The sequence below is a fragment of the Nymphalis io genome, chromosome 3, assembly GCF_905147045.1.
Source record: "Nymphalis io chromosome 3, ilAglIoxx1.1, whole genome shotgun sequence".
Taxonomy (NCBI): domain Eukaryota; kingdom Metazoa; phylum Arthropoda; class Insecta; order Lepidoptera; family Nymphalidae; genus Nymphalis; species Nymphalis io.
Genome location: NC_065890.1, coordinates 7,546,689 through 7,566,909, shown reverse-complemented (window position 1 = coordinate 7,566,909; position 20,221 = coordinate 7,546,689). Strand labels below are relative to the sequence as shown.

The window sequence follows — 20,221 nt, the reverse complement described above, 5'->3', positions numbered from 1 at the left end:
CTTCCGGTTGAAAGGGTGAGTGAGCTAGTGTAATTACAGGCACAAGAGACATAACATTTAGTTCCCAAGGTTGGTGGCGCATTTAAAGCGATGGTTAACATTTCTTACAATGCCAATGTCTATGGACATTGGCGACCACTTACCATTAGGTGGCCCATACGCTCGTCCGTTTTCATATTCTATAAAAAAAGTAAAAGCTTATTAAATATTACATACTATTATACTCTATATCTGTAATATTATAATATTACATATTATTATACTCACAAATGACAATCAGTTAACAATCATATCTATATACAAATTAATTACACAGTACTCAAGATTTTCTTATGAAGATGATTATAATTTTACACTATTTAGAAAACTAAATTAAAAATCTAGTAAAATGTATTTGTTTTTATAAATAATATCAAATGTAGAATTGCTATTAGTATATATTTTTTTCACATTAAACGTCATAAAATGTCTCGCAATGAAAATATATAAATATTTCAATAGTAACATTATTTTAGGTACATGATGGATTAGATTATTAGTAATAAAAGAAAATATATAAATTAAAAAAGAAAGTTTGGCAATATGTCATTAGAAGAATCTATTAAAGAAACATGTTCAAATTTAACAAGTATTCGTGCAACAGAAAGAAAAAAAAGTGCAGAAAAATTAAAAGATTTTCTCACAAGAAATGCTGTACCTTCTTTATTAACAGCGAACACTTTGAAGAGATCTGGCTATACATGGAACCACGTTTTTGATGAAATTAATGATTATATTATGAAGGTATGTAGAAGCATAAATATCAATTTGTATCCATGCCACTATTGAATAAAAGATTTATTTTAAAAAGTCAACATGTTGTAAAAGTTAAAAAGTTGTATGTGTATGTTATATATTTACTGGTGGTAGGGCTTTGTGCAAACTCATCTAGATAGGTAACTCATATTATATATTATTATATGATATTCTACTGCAAAAAAATACTTGGTACTGCAAAAGCAGTACTTGTTTTGTTGTGTTCTGGTGTGAAGGGTGAGTGAAATAGTGTAATTACAGGCACAACTGATATAACATCTAAGTTCCCAAGTTTGGTGGCGCTTTTGTGTAGTAAGCGATGGTTTGCATTTCTTACAATACCAATGTCTATAGGCATTGGTGACCACCATGAGGTGGTCTATATGCTCATCCGCCTAACTATTCAATAAAAAAAAACAAAATTAAAATTACTAAAAATTAGCTTGTAATATATATTTGTATCTCAATATTAAGTAGGAGGATGGTGTTTTTTGATTTTAATAATCTAAAAATACAATAAGTGAACACTAAAAAAATATGTATGTTAATTCTTTATTTACAGGAAACTGAAAAATTTGAAACGGCAAAAAATTTTCAAACTGTAACTGTACCTCTTTGCACAAGTCTATTACATTTGTGTGTGTCAGGTGCTAACAAAGGTGTGTTTTTTCTTATATATAACAACTAGCTATCATTAATTTTATTTGATGTTAGATTTAATTATAACTTGAAGTTCTAATGTACAAAATTTAAATAAATCATCAACTGACAATCAGTCTGAAATCAGGACAGATTAAAATTTTGCACCTCATTTTTTTCCTCTATAACTACTAGCAATCTCTTTAATTAACTCACGGAGTAAGAGAGCTTGTAATATATGCTCAGGTTTTCCTTTACAATTTCTTCGGAAGCCATAACTTTATGGGGTGAACTTTATATTTCATTGGCATTGGTGAAGATGGTGATCTCCAAGTCATTGAGTCTGTATATATTTATGTTTTGTGCTTGAACTATCGATTCGTTTTTTCTTTTGTTCGGCGATTACAATTTTTAGCACCGTGAAACGCGACGTGTTTTCTTTGTTTAAATCCAATTCGTATCTGAGCATCTGAATGTTGCTATATGAGATCCCCATTATCCCGACTAAATGTCTGATGGTCTTCGGTTAGCTAACACTCTCATCTTCGATTCTTTCCACAGTTCATTACGGAGTGGTCGGGAATGCTCATCTTCTGTGATTTATCTGATCGTTGTATTCAAATAAATGAAGTACCAAAATTTGAAAAAAATACAACATGTATTATCAGAGTTAAAAAAAAATTCTTTACAAATACCCGATTATATCATTACTTTTGTATCAACTCTCGAATACGCATTGAACTAATATTAAGCTCGTATACAATCTACTGTTTAATAAAAGTGACGACACAAATTTTCCAAACTTTTGCTGTTTTGGCTTTGGCCGTAATCAGATAGGAGGATATCATCGTCACCATACAAATTGATTAAGTAAGCAATAGCTTGTAAATAACATTGCCGAGCTAAGGTTTTCTCTCCTTTTCATAAGGAGGTTTCGAGCTTATTTCACCTCGCTATAACAAAGCGGGATGGCGAATACACATTCGAAAGATTGTTTTCTCGACAAATGTAGGTTTCCTCACAGCCGAACACGAGATAAATAGTTCATACAAATGACGGTTTTGTTGAATTTATTTATTATTTTTCACGGAATTTCGACGCATTTATTTTGACGCGATTACGAGCTAACTGAACTGTAAATACATAAATAAAACTAATCTAATTTTTATGATTTTTAGGTCATGCTTATATTAAATGTGAAAAGATTACCGAAGCTTGTTTAAACATACTAAACAACAGCCGCTTGACGAGAGCTGTTGGAGATGCCTATTTGAACTTACTGTACAAACATATATTCACAAATGATTATTACCCGGGATATATTTCACCAGCGACTTGGGAAAGTGAGTGTCCACTTCTAATATAAGAAAAAAATCGCATAATTAATAAATATCGATGTACCGATGAAATAAGCTTTAAAAGCAAACTTAAAAAAATTATGTACGAGCATTATTGGTATCATATAAAATAATATGCTAATAATAATTGATCTTTAATATATAACCATTTTTCTAATAATAGCTTTATGATGTTGAGTTTTCTTAATAAACTAACTTCAGATGTTTTTTATATCTCCAGACTTCATGTTTAAATTGAAATTAATTTCTATATATTTATTTAAACAGCATATTATTGTTGTGTTCCGATTTAAAGGGTGAGTGACCCCACAGGCACAAGGGACATAACATTTGGTTTCCAAGGTTGGTGGCGCAATATTTCTTACAATGTCTATCTTATGTGTACCTTATATAATTTATAAATTTCCAACTATGAATAAAAATGATGATGTTGATCATTGAGTACCATAGAGTTAGGTGACTAATATTAATATCAAGTGAATATAGGCATAATATAATTTAGTTTCGGCAAAGTAGAATAAATCCACCTCACTTTAATCCGTGTCTCTATAAAAGCGTAGTGCGGGAATTATTGCTTAATCGCCTCTCAATTTTGTCATGAAACCAGTCCACCAGAAAAAACATTCCCAAGAAGAGTTGATGTCACGAAGAACCTGGACGAGGGAAGAGAGCAAAAGATGATATATATATATATATATATATAGGTTTAATGTAAAGTATTATGTTGGTTTAAGGTTTGCTGGATGTTTGTTTAATGGCATGTAATACAAACAATTCACAATTAGATAATTTAATTAAAATAAGATTATTGTTATTTGTCATTAAAACTGCAACCAGATGTTGTCAGTTTGCTCATACGTTGCGGGACGCATTGTCCAAAGTGAAGAAATGCTGCCTTACAATGTTCAGTGATAAAAAAGTTCAAGAGTTTGTATTGGAAATTGTTATATTGTTACTAGAAAAGGTAATATTTGCACATTATTTGTTGATTTGTTTTTATTTTGAATCATTTAATTATTGACGAATTTATTTTATTTCTAGCTAGCTTTAGAGAGTCGTGTAACGATGTGCGAATTCAGTGAAATGATTTTACCAAAGATATTTAAATGTTATGAACATAGTATGGAACAGAAAAAGAAGGTATATAAACTATTTTAATTTATTGATTAAATTCGTTTCGAAGTTTTTATCTATAGATGTAATGTATGTTTTGTTTCAGTCTCTCTTTTTTAAGCTGTTACAAACGGCAATACTAATCCATCATCCATTAGGAAAAACGCAAAATGTGAATGGCTCACTAGCATATAACTGGAGTGTATGGAACAAACATTTGTTTAGTATCATGGAAATTATATGTCTTGAAGTAAATTTTATTCAGAAGACCCGAAAAAATAATGACAGTTCATTTATACACTGTAATTATTTTTATTATACAGCAGCATCAGTTTTCTATCAGGTTGATAATTTTTGTATACATATAAAATGCATACTATGAGAGACAAAGAGGATTCTGAAGGATATAAAAACGTTTGAGAGTCCAATCAAGGTCATTTCAATGTCAGACAACTCTTGCTGGCTTTTGCAACAAGAAGTTTCTTCTCTCTCTTCTCAAAGTAAAAGGAAAAGTACATTTTTAATCTTTCGTGATGTATACTATTCATTTTATATAATGTATTGGATTTTATATGGTATTGCGACGGAATAAATAAAATATATTTTGTTTTTATGTTGCATGGACATTATCGTCGTCAGTATTTCTTACAATAATTTTTAGTAAAATCATAATATTTTACGTATTGGGTATTATTTTCTTAGATTTTTTTTGCCAAAAAAAAAAATAGTATGGATTTTTTTTACGCGATAGGCATAAATAAATGCAAACACTTTGGAAATAATAATTTTTTAGCGTAACTTATGTGTATATTATTTTTGTAGATATTTAACACGGCGGAGGAGGATAAAGAAGAGGAAGCTGGGAATTCTGCTAAAAAAATAAAATTATCATTCAACAAGAACAAGTCATTTACCGATCTAGTTGAGGAACTGCGACTGAACAATGCTCCTTGGTAATTTGATTGAATCAGATTTATTCCGATAAAACAATCCAGTAAAATTGCTAATTGTTATTAATGTGAGGTGTTTTTACTTGCTATTAAGTATGTCAGTGTCGAAAGGCTCGCTAGTAGGTGAAAAAACTGAGCAATTTTTTTATTGACATGCATGACCATAATTGTTATTATAGGCATGAATATAATCATTGAAAGTCGAGATTACTTCGTAAGGAAGGTTACTATGATCCTAAATGACTAAGTCCTCTATTTCTTTTTTATATTAAAATTTGAATAAATGTATTAATAAAAGCAAAACTCCGGCTGACGTTGTCCTCTCGTGTTGTTGCCCGTTTGCCAAAAGTCATAACGAGTAGTTGAACGATATAGTCGTTGATGTGCTGCTGCCGTGCAGCACCATCTAGTTGCGAGTTCTACAGTAAATAACAGCCAGTTAATGTCCCACTGCTGGGCTAAGGCCTCCCTTTTTGAGGAGAAGGTGTAGAGCTTATTCCACCACGCTGCTCCAATGCGGTTTGGTAGAATACACATGTGACATAATTTCAATGAAATTCGATGCAGGTTTCCTCACGATGTTTTCCTTCACCGTAAAGCACGAGATGAATTATAATCACAAATTAAGCACATGAAAATTCAGTGGTGCTTGACCGGGTTTGAACCCACGATCGGTTAAGATTCACGCGTTGTAATCCCTAGGCCATCTCGGTGCATTTGGCGAGTTCTAACCAAGTCGATATTATAAAAACGTTCCCAATAAAATAATGCATATATGTGCTAATTTTAATGGTAAATGGTTAAACTATATCAAAATCTGTTCATTTCAAAGAGATAACCAATATTAATTTTTTACCACCCCGAAACCTGCACACGTTCACTGTGTGTGCATTCGGGACTGGTGGATGTATTTTATATTAACTAAAATATTGGTCTTTTATTTTATTACAGGATTGGAATTATATTGATGTATGTAAAACATTTCGATTATGCAATTTCGAGTGACGAGTATATACAGCTGCTCAGCACTCTAGAGAGTATAGTTTCAGGCAATAGAGATTTGAATTGGGAGTGTTTCGAGGGTCTCACCTGTTTAGTGATTAAGAACTTAATATCAAGTCCGGAATACAAACAACAAGATAATTATGAAGTGTATCTCACTTTGTGGAATACTTGCATAAGGTAAGGCGACATTAAACTTTGTTTTTGAGTTTGTTGTTTAGCCAAAACATTGAAATATTATTTTTATTATTTATATTGTAATGTTTATTTTAGAAATGCCACGGTAGCGAATGCAGCACATACCGTTATGCACAAAATTATTCAAGTGATTTTAAGTTTAGTGCCATTGAAACATCAACACGTACAGCCCCTGCTGATGTTATACCTCGAGAAGGGGATGCCGGTGAACGATTATACCTTGAAGACGTTAAATATTTGTTTTCATAAATTTTATAGAAAATGTTGTAATCTAGATGTAAGAAAAAAATGCTTTACATGGCTCACTTATGAAGACATAGCGACCCTTGATAGTGGAATTCTTAAAGAATTTTTAATAAGGCTTATATGTAATGAAAATTTACCAGTGAAACAGATTTGTGATAACGAAACAGAGTTTGATATTTACGACTGTATATTTATGAATATAGAAAAGGGTATATTATATAGTGAATTTGAATATGACGTCACAAAATCTCCTGAAGTTACTGTGACAGATGCAAAAGAAAATTTTGAAATAAACTATGAAGTCTACAATATGATACTTGTTTATTTAGAACAGGTTTTGTCAAAGATTATTCAAAAACTTATAAATGGTGATGTAAAATGTATGGAGTTTGTGAAACACGTGAATCTGATGATCGCTTTCACTGACTCGTTGTTAAATCACAATTTGAAGACAATTAGTGAAATCGAAAACATGTCACTGTATTCAATATTCAAAAATGCCTTGATACATATGTACGCAGCTTTGGCACAGACATTGAAATCTGAAGCACAGATACGAGACAAAGTCATGCTATTGAAATACGTTCAGGATATTTTGCAAAAAGATTACAATCCATTAATAAATAAGGAAATACGTAAACATATAGAGGAAGAGTGTTTTCATATAATTAATGATGTTGTAAAGAAAGATATAGCCTCTGAAGACGGCGACTCGTATTACGAGTGTGACGTAGAATATTCTGCGATTGGTTTGAAACAGAACTGTGTGTACTTACTAGCGACATACTGCAGAAAGCAGAGTACCTACACTGATGATATAGCCAAGTTCATTCTCGATCGAGACTTGTATAATTTTACGTCTAACTTTGAAATTGATTGCGCCCTCCGATGTATTCAGATACTTAATGACGTCACAGTTGAACGTCGGCCTTTAGGTAAATGTGATTATATTGCATTTTTATGATTCGTTAAATGGCAAGATCGTAAGTAACGATTCCGATGATTGATAGTTTAATACTATTTTCTTCTATACCTCACGATTTTATATTCATTAATTCATGGCAGAAATTTATTTATTTTGCTAATTATATTTTAATTTTATTCAAATTTTAAGATTGTAGCATATAACTGGTTATAAAAATATGTTTAATTTATTTTATGTTTTTCTTGAATTATTAGAGAACAAGCGTACAGGCGCAAACGACATAACATAACAATTCACAGTCCTATCCCTTACATTGTCTAAGGAGAGGTTCACCGCGTCCTCTTAGGGCTCCCCTCCTGGCCCTATTTTCTCATCTGGCATTTTAAAGTAAATAATAAATACTATTAACAACCTACAAATGTTACAATACAACTTTGTATTTTCTTTTACAGATTTAATATTTAGTTTAATGCAGGATATGTGTAAAGATTTATTCAGAAATCCTAAAGCGACACGCGGTTTGCTTCGGACACTTGATTGTATGCTTGAACAGATTTGGTCGCACAACGACGATATGATACGACAGAATTGTCTCATCATGATAAAAGGATATCTTCATAGATGTATGAAAATGCCGCCCGATGTTGCTGCTATAGTGTACAAATGTGTGGCGAAAATACTGAATTTCAATAACAACATAAATGTCGATCTGCAAAATTCTTTTAAACAGGCTTTAAATGAAAAAATAATTGGAAACAATCACTGTATTCGGTTGTACTGCTGCCATCTCTTAACACTAACAGCTGGAAAAATTCATGACCAAGATATACAAAGTTTGGCAGACAATTTAATGGACATATTCGTGATAAATGTAAGTATTGTCATATATAAAAGTCGTTAACAAAATATATAACCGGAGAATACAATAAAAATTGTAATCCTGAAAATTTTGTTGTGTTTCTTACTGCAAGTAAACTCATGCAGGCATATGAAACTACTAGTACTAATCATCATCATCATCGTCATCATCATCTAAGGCATTTCAGCCTCGAGTGTTATCTCTAACTGGATACTGTCGGGCTTTCTCCCTCCAGTTTTGCACACCGGTTCCCTACAGATCCTTGGAAACTACTAAACTTAAACAAAATAAAAGAAAGGCACGCAACACGTCTGTTAAAATTTGATAGATTACATAAAAGAAAATTTACATAAAAAAAGTATTATAAACGAAGGTGTCGTTAATCTTTATTCAAAAAAAGTTAAAGATATACATTTTAAACGGTTAGAGAATATTGCAGAGCCAATCTTCGCCACTAGGGTATGGCTCAAGCTCCCCGTTTCAACCTCTTTTTTTCTAAGTTGCATGCATGCATGTGCTAAATATGTTTATGAATACATCTACGTAAACAGCGTGTTGAACTGAGCGCTTGAACTGATACTTCTTTCTCATACCATGAGAAATGTTTTTGCTGTACAATTGATTTACATTTCAGATATCAGACAATAACGACTCTGTCTTAAATGATGAATCATTGAACAGAACGATAACAGTTCTACGGTGTTTCTATGTTCTGGCGACGACAAACAAGTCATATGTACACGATATTATAATTAAAATACTTTTATTTCAAAATGAAAAAGTAATGGATAAAAATATGGTGAAAAAAATGTTGAATTTGCTGACTCAAAAAGTTACATCCAGTGAAATCGACGTGTACATGAATGTAAACATCTTGCGCGTGTTGCATTGCTGGTGTAAGAGAAATAAAAGATTTGATACTTTACCATTGTATTTATTCGGTTTGGATAAATTCGATGATTTTATTGTGAAACATGTGAAATGGCTCGTTTCTACTGATATATTGTGGCAACATAACGGCGTAGTGGGAAATAGCGACGTTTTTGAACAGTTGAAGATTCGAAGTAAAAAAACAGACGAAGATATGATTGAGGTTTGTTACCAGAAAGTATACTTCAGAACATTTTTTTTGTAAAATATAATTTGTATTGCATATTTTTTATCGAAGTTGACGTAAAGCAAAGAATACAAAATAATTTTGAATCTCGTTTCAGATGTGCTTCTGCAACATAATTTTATTATGCTTACCTCATATAGTTATCGATAAGTATAAGCTGGTAAATGAAAAGCATTTTAGTATTAAAACGACGGAGCATGCAAATATAATGTTTCATTCGACGAGACACATTTTGAAAAATGAGAGGTGGAGCAATCTCTTCGTCGAAAATTTGGGAGAGCTCCTGCTTTTAATTGTAATGCATATAAGCGATCACGACGGTGCCGCCGAACTATTTCAAGTGCATTTTGTATGTAAACCTGATACCTATACATACTCTAAGCGTGTATTTTCCGCAATACTCAAATTTTTTGGGGTGAGTCCTAAAAAATTAAAACATAAAAAAATTACAGAGTTATTCAAGATTTTAATAATGATTTTATTTCAGGAACTAATAGATGGAAACATTATGCAATATTTATGCGAGAATCAGCCACTAGTCATCCTTAATATTCTATTTAAACTTTGGGATAATGTGTTGCGTGAGAAAGTTTTCGACTTTAAAGTACTGATTTTTCACGCGTACCTGTCATTTGTTGACCATATACCTTTAGGCTATACGTCCGATGCAATATTGTGCAACTTTTTATGTACGAGCGTCGCCCATGCTATCAAAGATTCACATAGTGAGGATGAAGTTAAAATATTTGTCAAAGGACTTAAAATTATAATTGTAAAAATGTTAACTCGGACACCAATAAATGTTGAAAACATCCAACGATCAACATTGTCTAAAATTGTCTCAATTTTGAACATAAAATTCTATAAGGGTTACACTGAATGTAAGTCTTTACTGGATTACATAACGACAGACTTGAAAGATACATTAACCGAAAGCGTGGATATTGTTGATTACATAAACTTGATGTCTGATGGGGTCGAAGTGGCTACGAAAACTTCGAAACGTATGTTCTTGAATGAACTCGAAACATATACGTTGAGTTTATCAAATGCAAGGTATGTTTATATTTGAATTTTTATTTTTATTTTTATAGTAGAGGAAGGCGGACGAGCATATGGGGCCACCTGATGGTAAGTGGTCACCAACGCCCTTAGACATTGGCATTGTAAGAAATGTTAACCATCGCTTACATCACCAATGCGCCACCAACCTTGGGAACTAAGATGTTATGTCCCTTGTGCCTGTAATTACACTGGCTCACTCACCCTTCAAACCGGAACACAACAGTACCAAGTACTGTCTCGAAGTCCTGAAACCAGGACATCGAGATCTGCGGCCATGTGTCTAGCCAGTAGAACAATAAGGTTATAACATAACATAATATATTTTCATACAAAAACATTTCACACATACAAATCGATAAACAAATTTATAAATATAAATGTTATTTTCAGCCAGAGTTCGTTGTATAAAATGAGTCAATTTTTAAAGCGCAATAAACGATTTATAAAAGACTTATACACAGATTTAAACGTCAAAGGATTTTCGGAAGATTGCGAAACGAGTTTATTACACAAAATCATTTATGCTTTGACCAATGTGCTAAAAAGTGAAACTGATGAAAAGGTAATTTGTATCATCTGATTTATAAAAATGTCGACGTCGTATTATTTATATTAAATACATTGATATTGTTTACAGATAATCGTAGAAGCATGTAATTGCTTAGCTGAAGTTGGCGCTTACGACATGAAAACTCTCGTGACTGTGCCGCCTGCGGATACTACGAGAGTGAGGGATTTAAATCCTAAGCAGTATATCGCTATTTTAGTATTGAGATCTCTATCCGAGCAACTATTTGATGAAGATCCGACGGTTAGCAATAAAGTGACAAAAGCCCTAAACCGTCTCTTGAAGTTTCGCGATGGTAAAGCGGCTTTAGGTATGAATATATAATATATTTCTACTTTGTTGACTTAGCGTTTATATTTCACAAATATATTATAGTGATTTATATTACAATGCAGATATGGTGACTATCGACACGGCAATATTGAAATCCCTAGTGTCGACTGATTGCGAAGTTCATGCCGAATATAAAATCGATAATAATAAGTTTGATAAATACAATGCTATTGAATATTGGATACCTCTCAAGGATGAAAGGCACACGCAATGGATCACTCGGATAACCTTGGCCTTGTTGGATACAATTGCATCCTCTACCAATTACATCAATTCTCTCAGTGCAGTTTGTGCAGTCAAGGTAATATGGATATAAATATGATACTTAGCTGTATAGGAGCATGTTTCACAGTATATATGTGTAAATCGTCAAGACAATAAATGATATGAATTTTTAAACTTCTTAAGAGGCATTGAACATATTTATATTTAGTGTCAGTATTTTTTTTTATTTTAATAAAATAAATAGTGTTTACTTATTGTTTTTTCTTACTATAGCACAAATCAGAATAATAAGAAAAGGTATAATTCTACTCGGCGTGTAGGATGCGTCTTTTTCTCTTATTTCTTATAAGATTATTTGCTACATTAGCTTATTCTCGTAGACGATAGCGTATCTACATTGTACACCATAAATTATTAAGATACCAACATAGAAACCTAGATAGCATTGGATATAAATTCCACACATGCAAATTTGGCCGCCGAACACTAGTGAATTAAAACAAACATTAAAAAACAAAATTAACGTTAATTAACCATTTGATAATTCAGTGCTGCTTGCCCCGGTTCGAACCGTTTCTTCTAACCATTGGGCCATTTCGATCTATGTAAAGTGTAATGCTTGTAAATAACTTTTATTCTTAATATTAATTTATTGTTTATTTTTAGCCTGAAGTTTGCCGAAAAGTCATGCCAGCTATATTCGGCTTGATACTTTATTGTTCGACGGAAATACATGCGAATGTTTACACAGAACAATTGAATCAAGTTTTCAAATACATATGGGATTTGAGTTATGATGCCAATGTAGACAGCAGTACAGCCGGTAGTGTTCACAAAAAGTCGACTAAATTGGACAATGATCTCAAGATTATCGTTCATTATTTATTAGACGTTGTAAATTTTGTACGTATACAAAGGAATCAGTACAAAAAAAGGTATGTTTTCAATAATATTACTGAATCATAGTGTCAGAAAATTATTGCTGATAGGAAAGCGGCTTATCGGCTAGGATGTGATATTTTCATCTAAGTCTCATAAATGTGTTATGTGTGTGAAATATTTTTATTTTTTTATTTTAATGGCAATTGAAAAATAAAAGCAGGTAAAAATACTTTTGAACATTAATAATATATCAGAAAATCTACGTCATAAAATACTCGAATTCTATTTTTGTAGGACCATAAATATAGTATTACTGAAATGCCTGTAGTACCTACAAGGAATATAATAACGTATATAAGCTAATTAAATACTATATGTATGAAATGTTATTGTCTAATCGCTTTCTTGTAATTGTTATGAGTTCGTGTAAGTGTAATTTACAAATGGCTAAATATATGCCACAAGGTTCATTTAATTATAGGCACAAATTAAATCTTAGAACCCATGTTTGGAAGCGTATCGCCGTAATATATATACATACATAATAATAATAATAATGTCCTCCAGACTTGATTTCGGCCACAGCGGCCAATCTCAAGAGAGATTAGCCAACTGCGCAGGAGATATTACAGTGCACAAGTGTGTGCGCAAACACAGGCATACTCTCTCTTCCCTAGCTCTCCTAAACAGATGGGACGGCAATCCGACACGACCGAAAAGAGTTCAGGCGCAGGACCAACGGCTTTACGTGCTTTCCGAGGCACGGGAGTGTACACACTTCCAACATCCGTACTCCGGGCTGCTACTGAGAATTTTCTGATAGAAAAACTCAATAAATTTTTATCGGCCCGACCTGGGAACGAACCCAGGACCTTCGGGTCTGCGGTCTTACATCGAGCCACTACTAGACCAACGAGGCAGTCAACATATATGTATATCCACGTATTGTACAATGAGTTTGCCTATGAAGTACTTAGTAAGGTGTGCACAGCGGGCGAGCGCGCGGCGCGGGCGCGGCGCCGGGCCTGCAGCTGGACTGCGTGCGCGCGGCGGCGGCGGCGGCGCGGGCGGGCCGCCACTGGGCCGCGCTCTACTACGGCGAGCTGGGCGCCGCCGGCGAGCTCGACCTCGTCCGCAGAATATTTAGAGAAGTACGTCGGCAATGCGGTACACTCACTCAGTCTAAAGTGATGATGAAGTTTGACCAGAGATAAGTCTCGTTACTTATGTTTGTTTGTGGTGATAGGGGTGCGCATGTGCTCCTGGTTGAGATTTATACACTAATAACCTAATCTGCGGCCACACATCTGTACTCGGTACGGTACACCTGCGGTTTGAGCGGTAAGAAGCGTCAGTTGAAGTACAATTACTGCCTTCCTATTATAATAAGTAAAAAGTAGTATTTATCATTGATCTTTGCCTATTTGGTTTCAGTGCTACGTTTCGATTGGAGAAATGGATGCCATAGACGGATGCGGTATCGGTCACCTGACGAGTGACCAGGAGAAACGCAAGCACCTGATGAACACGGGTCAGTTCTCGGACGCGCTGGTGCTGCACGACATAGCGCTGTCTCGCTCGCGCACGCGCCACTTGGCACACGGTGCCGTGACGGCGCTGCATCGCTCGGGCATGCATCACCTCGCCTTGCAGTACATTCAATCTTATCCTGAGGACGATACTCTCGACGATATCAAGTACGATTGTCTCTCTTATCTGGGTGAGTTGACGACTTATTGACTTTCGAAAACATTTTTGTGTCTTATTTTTGTCTACGTTCCATTTTTCAGGAGATTGGAGTGACTTTGTTGATACCGCTGAACTGGAAGAAAAATCGAAAGAGGGCAATTGTATTCAAGATTCAATTATAAAAGCTATGCGATATTCGTGTCTTAAAGACTGCCTTAATTTGCAGACTACCGCCGAAGTCAGTAATAAACTTCAGTTACCACTAAATAGAGCAAAATTAGCAGTAGCGAGACTCTGCCAGAGTCTGAACATGGAGAACTGTCAAAATGTTTACAAAATTGTTGCAAATTTACACTTATTCCGCGATATCGAGACTTATTTTTCAGTAAGATGTGATAAAAAACTAGTATCGGAACTCGTCGACGAGTGGAAAGTCGACAATATTCCTATTTTTAATGATTTCAAACATTTGGAAGCAATTATATCTCAAAGAAGCTTGATACTTGAACATATTGCACAAGCCGACTCAATAAACTTTTCGAATATTAATGAGCTACAGCTGCAATATGCTGGTAAGGAATCGTATTTTGTCGCTAAAATACCTAATTAATTATAAAAGAATTTAACAGGTTCGGTTTTTTTAGAATTGGGGCTATCGAATAATAGAATACAGATGGCACAGCGTCTCGTAGCAACAGTGAAGAACCTCGAGGAGTCAAAGCGGGTCGTCCTTTTAGAGAGTCAAATATCTTGGGCTAAGGGCCATACCGATATAGCTCTATCGTTGCTTCACAGTATTGTGGCACAAGAATCCGATGACCTTAAACTTTCTGCAATGTCCTTAAGGTTCGTTCGTGTATTTATTCGTCTTTATTTCTACGCATATCAATACATGTCATACAGTCAGTTAGTCCATCTTTTTATATTTCTTCCTCGTGCATTGTAGGCATCGACACGCATACCTAACACTCTTGTAAATATTTTGTGTTACCTTAATAAGATTGTTTCTTTTATTCAAATAGGCAATATGGCCTTTGGATGGCAGAGTCTAAACGTGACACTGGGCGCGATATTATACACAAATATTTGGAAGAGAGTCTTAAGACTCTAAGCGGCAACGATGACGTCGACACACGCTTAAAAGTTTACTATGATATCGCGAAATTTGCTGACGCTGAATATAAACAGGTATATTTGTTTTATTATAAGTAATATATAATCGTAAATATAATAATTTACTATTTGGTACACGTAACCGAAGTGAATCTTTTGTTGAGACTTTTTCTTTTAACTTTACTTGTAAGTTTAATTTCAAAAAAGTTTTTATATACATAATATTTTATAGGTCGTTTCATACATGAACTCTTCGGTGTTCGAAAATAAAATAAAATGTATTGAGAGTATGAAAGGCAATGCAGCGTCGTTGAAGTTCTCCCAGCAAACTCTTGCTAGGTAATTAAAATATATTCTTCTAATTTATAATATTTCATAAATCATTGAGTATGTTCTAAAATATCATGGTAACTGAACAATTAATAATTAAAAACACGTAAATTACAGAAAGAATGAAAGCACCGAAGAGAAAGCGGTTATTCGAGCAAAATACCGCGTCAATAACGTTTTTGGAGAACTGGACGAAGCAGAAATCGCTAATACAAAAGCTGAAAAAGAAAGCTTTTTACAATTAGCTATGAGGTAATTTTTTTTTTAGCATTGAACAAAAAAAAAATTAATGGGACAAATACACAATCGAGTTGTTCCTTGTGTTCCAGATATTATCTTCTGGCTTTAAAACAGTGCGATGACAACAATCTGTCCGTGTTTCGGGTTATTTCGCTCTGGCTGGATAACCCCGGTATCAACTTCGACGACGAGGAACATGGCAGCTTCGGAAGACTGCTTCATGCGATACCCTCCTGGAAGTTCATTAGTGTCCTACCACAGCTAGCCCCACGGATCTCCAATGAAAATTCTGTCTTCGCCGAACATCTGCGACAAATTATGAGTTCGTGTAATTCACAATTAACTATGTACATAACGAAGTATAGTCATCCACTTAATCGTGATTAATGTTTTCTCAGAGAGGTGCGCGATCGACCATCCCCACCACACGCTCCCGCTGCTGTTCAGCCTGAAGAACTCCGACAAGGACGTGTGCGGCGAGGCGGGCGAGGCGGGCGAGGCGCGCGAGGCGCGCGAGGCGGGCGAGGCGGGCGAGGCGCGCGAGGCGGGCGAGGCGGGCGAGGCGCGCGCGCGGGCGGCCGGCGCGCTGGTGCGCCAGCTGGCGGGGCTGCGGCCGCTGGCGCGCGTCGTCGCGCAGACGGACGACCTCTGCGACGGTACTGCCTTGCTTGTTGCATGTCTGACATTATCTTGATCTCTAAGATCTTTAAATCGTAATTCGCTTTTTAACGACGTAGACTCTCAAACGTAATTTTTTGTTAGTGTTAAAATTTCATTTGATTTATATTTTCTAGAAGAGTTAATTTTTTTTCCGAAATATTCTATTATCATCGGTAATCAGATGGAGAATATAAATAAAAAAAACTTATTGAACGTTAAAAAATGATTGTAATACTTTTCAGCTATGATTAGTTTCGCTTATTGCGTACCGGTGTCTAAGGACTTAAAACCGCAAGCTGTTCCAAAAATGGAAGCTATCTCCAAACTGCGTGATCTGAACGCTATTCCTATCCCCACCGATACCATTCCTATTCGAAAAGACTGCGACTACTCGCGTTTGAATTGTAAGTTACAAATTGTATTAATAATTCTTAAGAATAACGACTATTTAATTTTTTTTATTTGACTATTTCCCTAATAATTAATTAATATTTCAATTATCGTTTCAGCAATCATATCGTTTGAGAATGTTTTCGAACTAGTTGGAGGAATTAATTACCCTAAAAAGATTTCTTGTTTAAGTTCTGACGGCAAAAAGAGGATTCTTCTAATAAAGGTGCAATTTTAAATTTAATTCATATTAAAGCGTTTAATTGCGGTCCACAAATGTATATCATATACATATATTGTTGACAGGGCAAGGACGATTTACGACAAGATGCAGTTATGCAGCAAGTATTTAACATAGTTAACACGTTACTCGAAAAAAGTCCTGTCACAAAACGAAACAAACTTTTAATACGGACATATAAGGTAACTTATAATATTTTTTTTATAATCTATACAGACGTGCAAATAGGTCACGTGATGGTAAGTGGTCTCCACCGCCCATAGACATTAACGCTGTGAAAAATATTTCTTCATACCATTCTTTACATCTTCAATATGCCGCCAGCCTTGGGAACAAAGATGTTAGTTCCCTTGTTATTCTTATTGGCTTAATCACACACGCCATGTAGATTTTTTTTTTTTTTTTTATAGAATAGGAAGGTGGACGAGCATATGGGCCACCTGATGGTAAGTGGTCACCAAACACCCTTAGACATTGGCATTGTAAGAAATGTCAACCATCGCTTATAGCCAATGCGCCACCAACCTCGGGAACTAAGTTTTTATGTCCCTTGTGCCTGTAATTACACTGGCTCACTCACCCTTCAAACCGGAACACAACAATATCAAGTATTGCTGTTTTGCGGTAGAATATCTGATGAGTGGGTGGTACCTACCCAGACGGGCTTGCACAAAGCCCTACCACCAGAATATGTGATGGATGGTAGTACTTATCCAGAATGGCTTGCATAACACACAACCATCAAGTAAGTGGTTATTGTTATGAAGAGCTTATAATAAATGTCGCATTGTACATGTAGCTATAATGCTGCAGAAGGTACCTAGAGCCTGGGTTGAAATTTCAGTCGAGAAATGCCCAGTCTAGCTACCTGGTGTTAAGAAGTTGTCAGTGTTGCATTCTTGTGCCACAACGGTGCAGGTGTTATCTAACACCTGGAAATTAAAAATAAATCTTTAACCATTAACATAATCAGAATCTAAGAAATGTTAATTTTGTTCGATAAAATATAAGTCAATTATTTAAAAAAAAACGTTTGATTTTCAGGTGGTGCCCATGTCGAAACGATCAGGAGTGTTGCAGTGGTGCGAGGGGACGATACCTATGGGAGCTTATTTGGTCAACGCACATATAAAATACCGCCCTCAAGTAATTTCTTAACAGTTATATAATTTGTTATAATCGGAGTGGCAATTGAATATAATTAAATCAGTTCTTGATTTTTTGTTGTTATTCTGATGATGTGCACACTATTAATGCAGTTCACTAATTATTTTGTGTTATAATTTGTTTCCCAACCGGTGGTTTCTTTTTTTTTAAATAAATTGTATATAAATAAAACTCGGTATTGTCTTTGATGGCATAACTTTTTTTTACGCATACAAATTTATTTCAGGATATAACACCATCGGCTGCTCGCACGAAACTTAAGGATTGTCAAGAACAAAGAAAGTCCAATAAATATAAATTGCATGTTTTCAAAGAGATATTGAAGGAGTTCAAACCAGTTTTTCATAACTTCTTTACTGAATACTATCTGGATCCTGTTACTTGGTACGAACGCCGACTTGCATACACTAGAAGGTAAGTAATTTAATTTTTTAATTGTTATTTAATTGTTGGAGTATATGTATAAACAAAATTTATTTAACTTTTACAATATTTCGTATATTTTAGTGTGGCTACATCCTCTATGGTTGGATATATAATGGGACTGGGTGATAGACATGTACAAAATATTTTAATTGACACGACAACGGCTGAATTAATTCATATTGATTTTGGTATGCATAATAATTGATTATTTTTTATGTTTTCCTCGTCATATACATACATGAAGTATATTCATTATTCATATATTACTAATATATGCATATAATTGTTTAGTATTCACTATCCATTCTAGATCTATTTCGCCTCAGATATAGTAATCCTGATACTTTACTTAACGTTACCATATACGGTTACGTCATACGATATTACTCTGAGGGTATTTTTTTTTGTTTAAGGCATTGCATTCGATCAAGGTAGAACGTTGCCAACACCAGAAACTGTGCCATTCCGTTTGACACAAGACATAGTTGCCGGTTTTGGATCAAGTGGCGTTGAGGGTATTTTTAGAAGGTATGTCTATGTCTCGTTGTGATGAAATATTTCTTGTCATCAAGTTAGAATTAAAAAAAAACTTTAATATAAATAACAAACAGGTGTTGTGAAAAAACTCTACAATTACTGCGAGATAATCAGGAAACGCTACTTACTATATTGGAGGTTTTGCTGTGTGATCCTTTATATCTATGGATTATTCCATCAACTCCAGACGCCAAGTCAACCCCACGTAAGCACAGTTTTTTTTATTGTATCTATTTTATTATTAATTCTCTAGAATAATAGAAGCTCTATCTAGTGCATTCGTATTTTATTCTTAGTGCATAAAGAAGTAGATTACAATTTTAGTCATTTCAAATAAAATATTGTACACCGCTATCTTGCTGAACGAAAACGAAACAAAATTATTTTTATGATAATGTAGAAAAATTTATAGAAACATCAACGTTACATGATATAATATATTTTGGTGATTGTCATGTGTAGCGAGCGGCGCGGGGCTGGCGGCGCGCGCGCTGCTGGCCGTGAGCTGCAAGCTGTGCGGCGCGGAGGGCGGCGCGGCGGGCGGCGCGCCGGGCGGCGTGTCGGTGGCGGGACACGTGGCGCGCCTGCTGCGCTGCGCCGCCGACCCCGCCAACCTGTGCCAGCTGTTCCACGGCTGGCAGCCCTATCTGTAACCGCTGCCATCTCTGTGTCCTCGTGAACATATTATTAATACTTTCATTTTGTATTGAATATTTTTATCATTATTATACTGTAACCATTTTATGTTTGACATATTTGATTTTATAAGTACTAGCCATTCTCTTTATTTTTATATTATTACTAAACGGTAAAAAGTAGTTAAAAATCTATTTATATTTAATTAATAGTAAATATAAAGTTTATTATTAAAAGCAAACTGCATGTTGGTGTGTATTTTTGGTTAACCATAAAAGCATATTTTTAGCATGCTTCTCATGAAAAAATAACTTAGATTGGAGTTATTCCACGCGATCGTTTTTAAATTATAATTCAAAGTTGAATGTGGAGTTTACACACGTTCACTTAGTACATGATAAATGTAAAACCTTTGCCAAACTACACGTTACATAAATATATATATATGTGCAGATCAATGCATCTTTTTAATAACAATAAAAGATTAATAAATGACAAATAAATCTTTCTTTGTTCC

General features: G+C 34.5%; 1 protein-coding gene across 1 annotated transcript; it reads left to right on the top strand.

Moving 5' to 3' along the window:
* The first annotated feature begins 530 nt into the window (after positions 1 to 530).
* On the top strand, positions 531 to 20,221 carry LOC126780962 (serine-protein kinase ATM). Its single transcript, XM_050505668.1, has 35 exons — positions 531 to 783; positions 1,358 to 1,454; positions 2,613 to 2,777; positions 3,527 to 3,756; positions 3,834 to 3,932; positions 4,012 to 4,248; positions 4,728 to 4,858; positions 5,807 to 6,037; positions 6,131 to 7,236; positions 7,679 to 8,097; positions 8,720 to 9,178; positions 9,300 to 9,617; positions 9,690 to 10,258; positions 10,658 to 10,829; positions 10,905 to 11,145; positions 11,231 to 11,469; positions 12,060 to 12,328; positions 13,267 to 13,426; positions 13,710 to 13,995; positions 14,066 to 14,536; positions 14,609 to 14,810; positions 14,987 to 15,152; positions 15,310 to 15,416; positions 15,525 to 15,659; positions 15,737 to 15,969; positions 16,046 to 16,303; positions 16,550 to 16,711; positions 16,817 to 16,923; positions 17,004 to 17,120; positions 17,983 to 18,084; positions 18,332 to 18,519; positions 18,613 to 18,719; positions 18,945 to 19,059; positions 19,143 to 19,273; positions 19,531 to 20,221. The coding sequence occupies exons 1-35, from the start codon at positions 583 to 585 to the stop codon at positions 19,719 to 19,721; spliced, it is 8,421 nt and encodes a 2,806-aa protein (XP_050361625.1). The 5' UTR covers positions 531 to 582; the 3' UTR covers positions 19,722 to 20,221.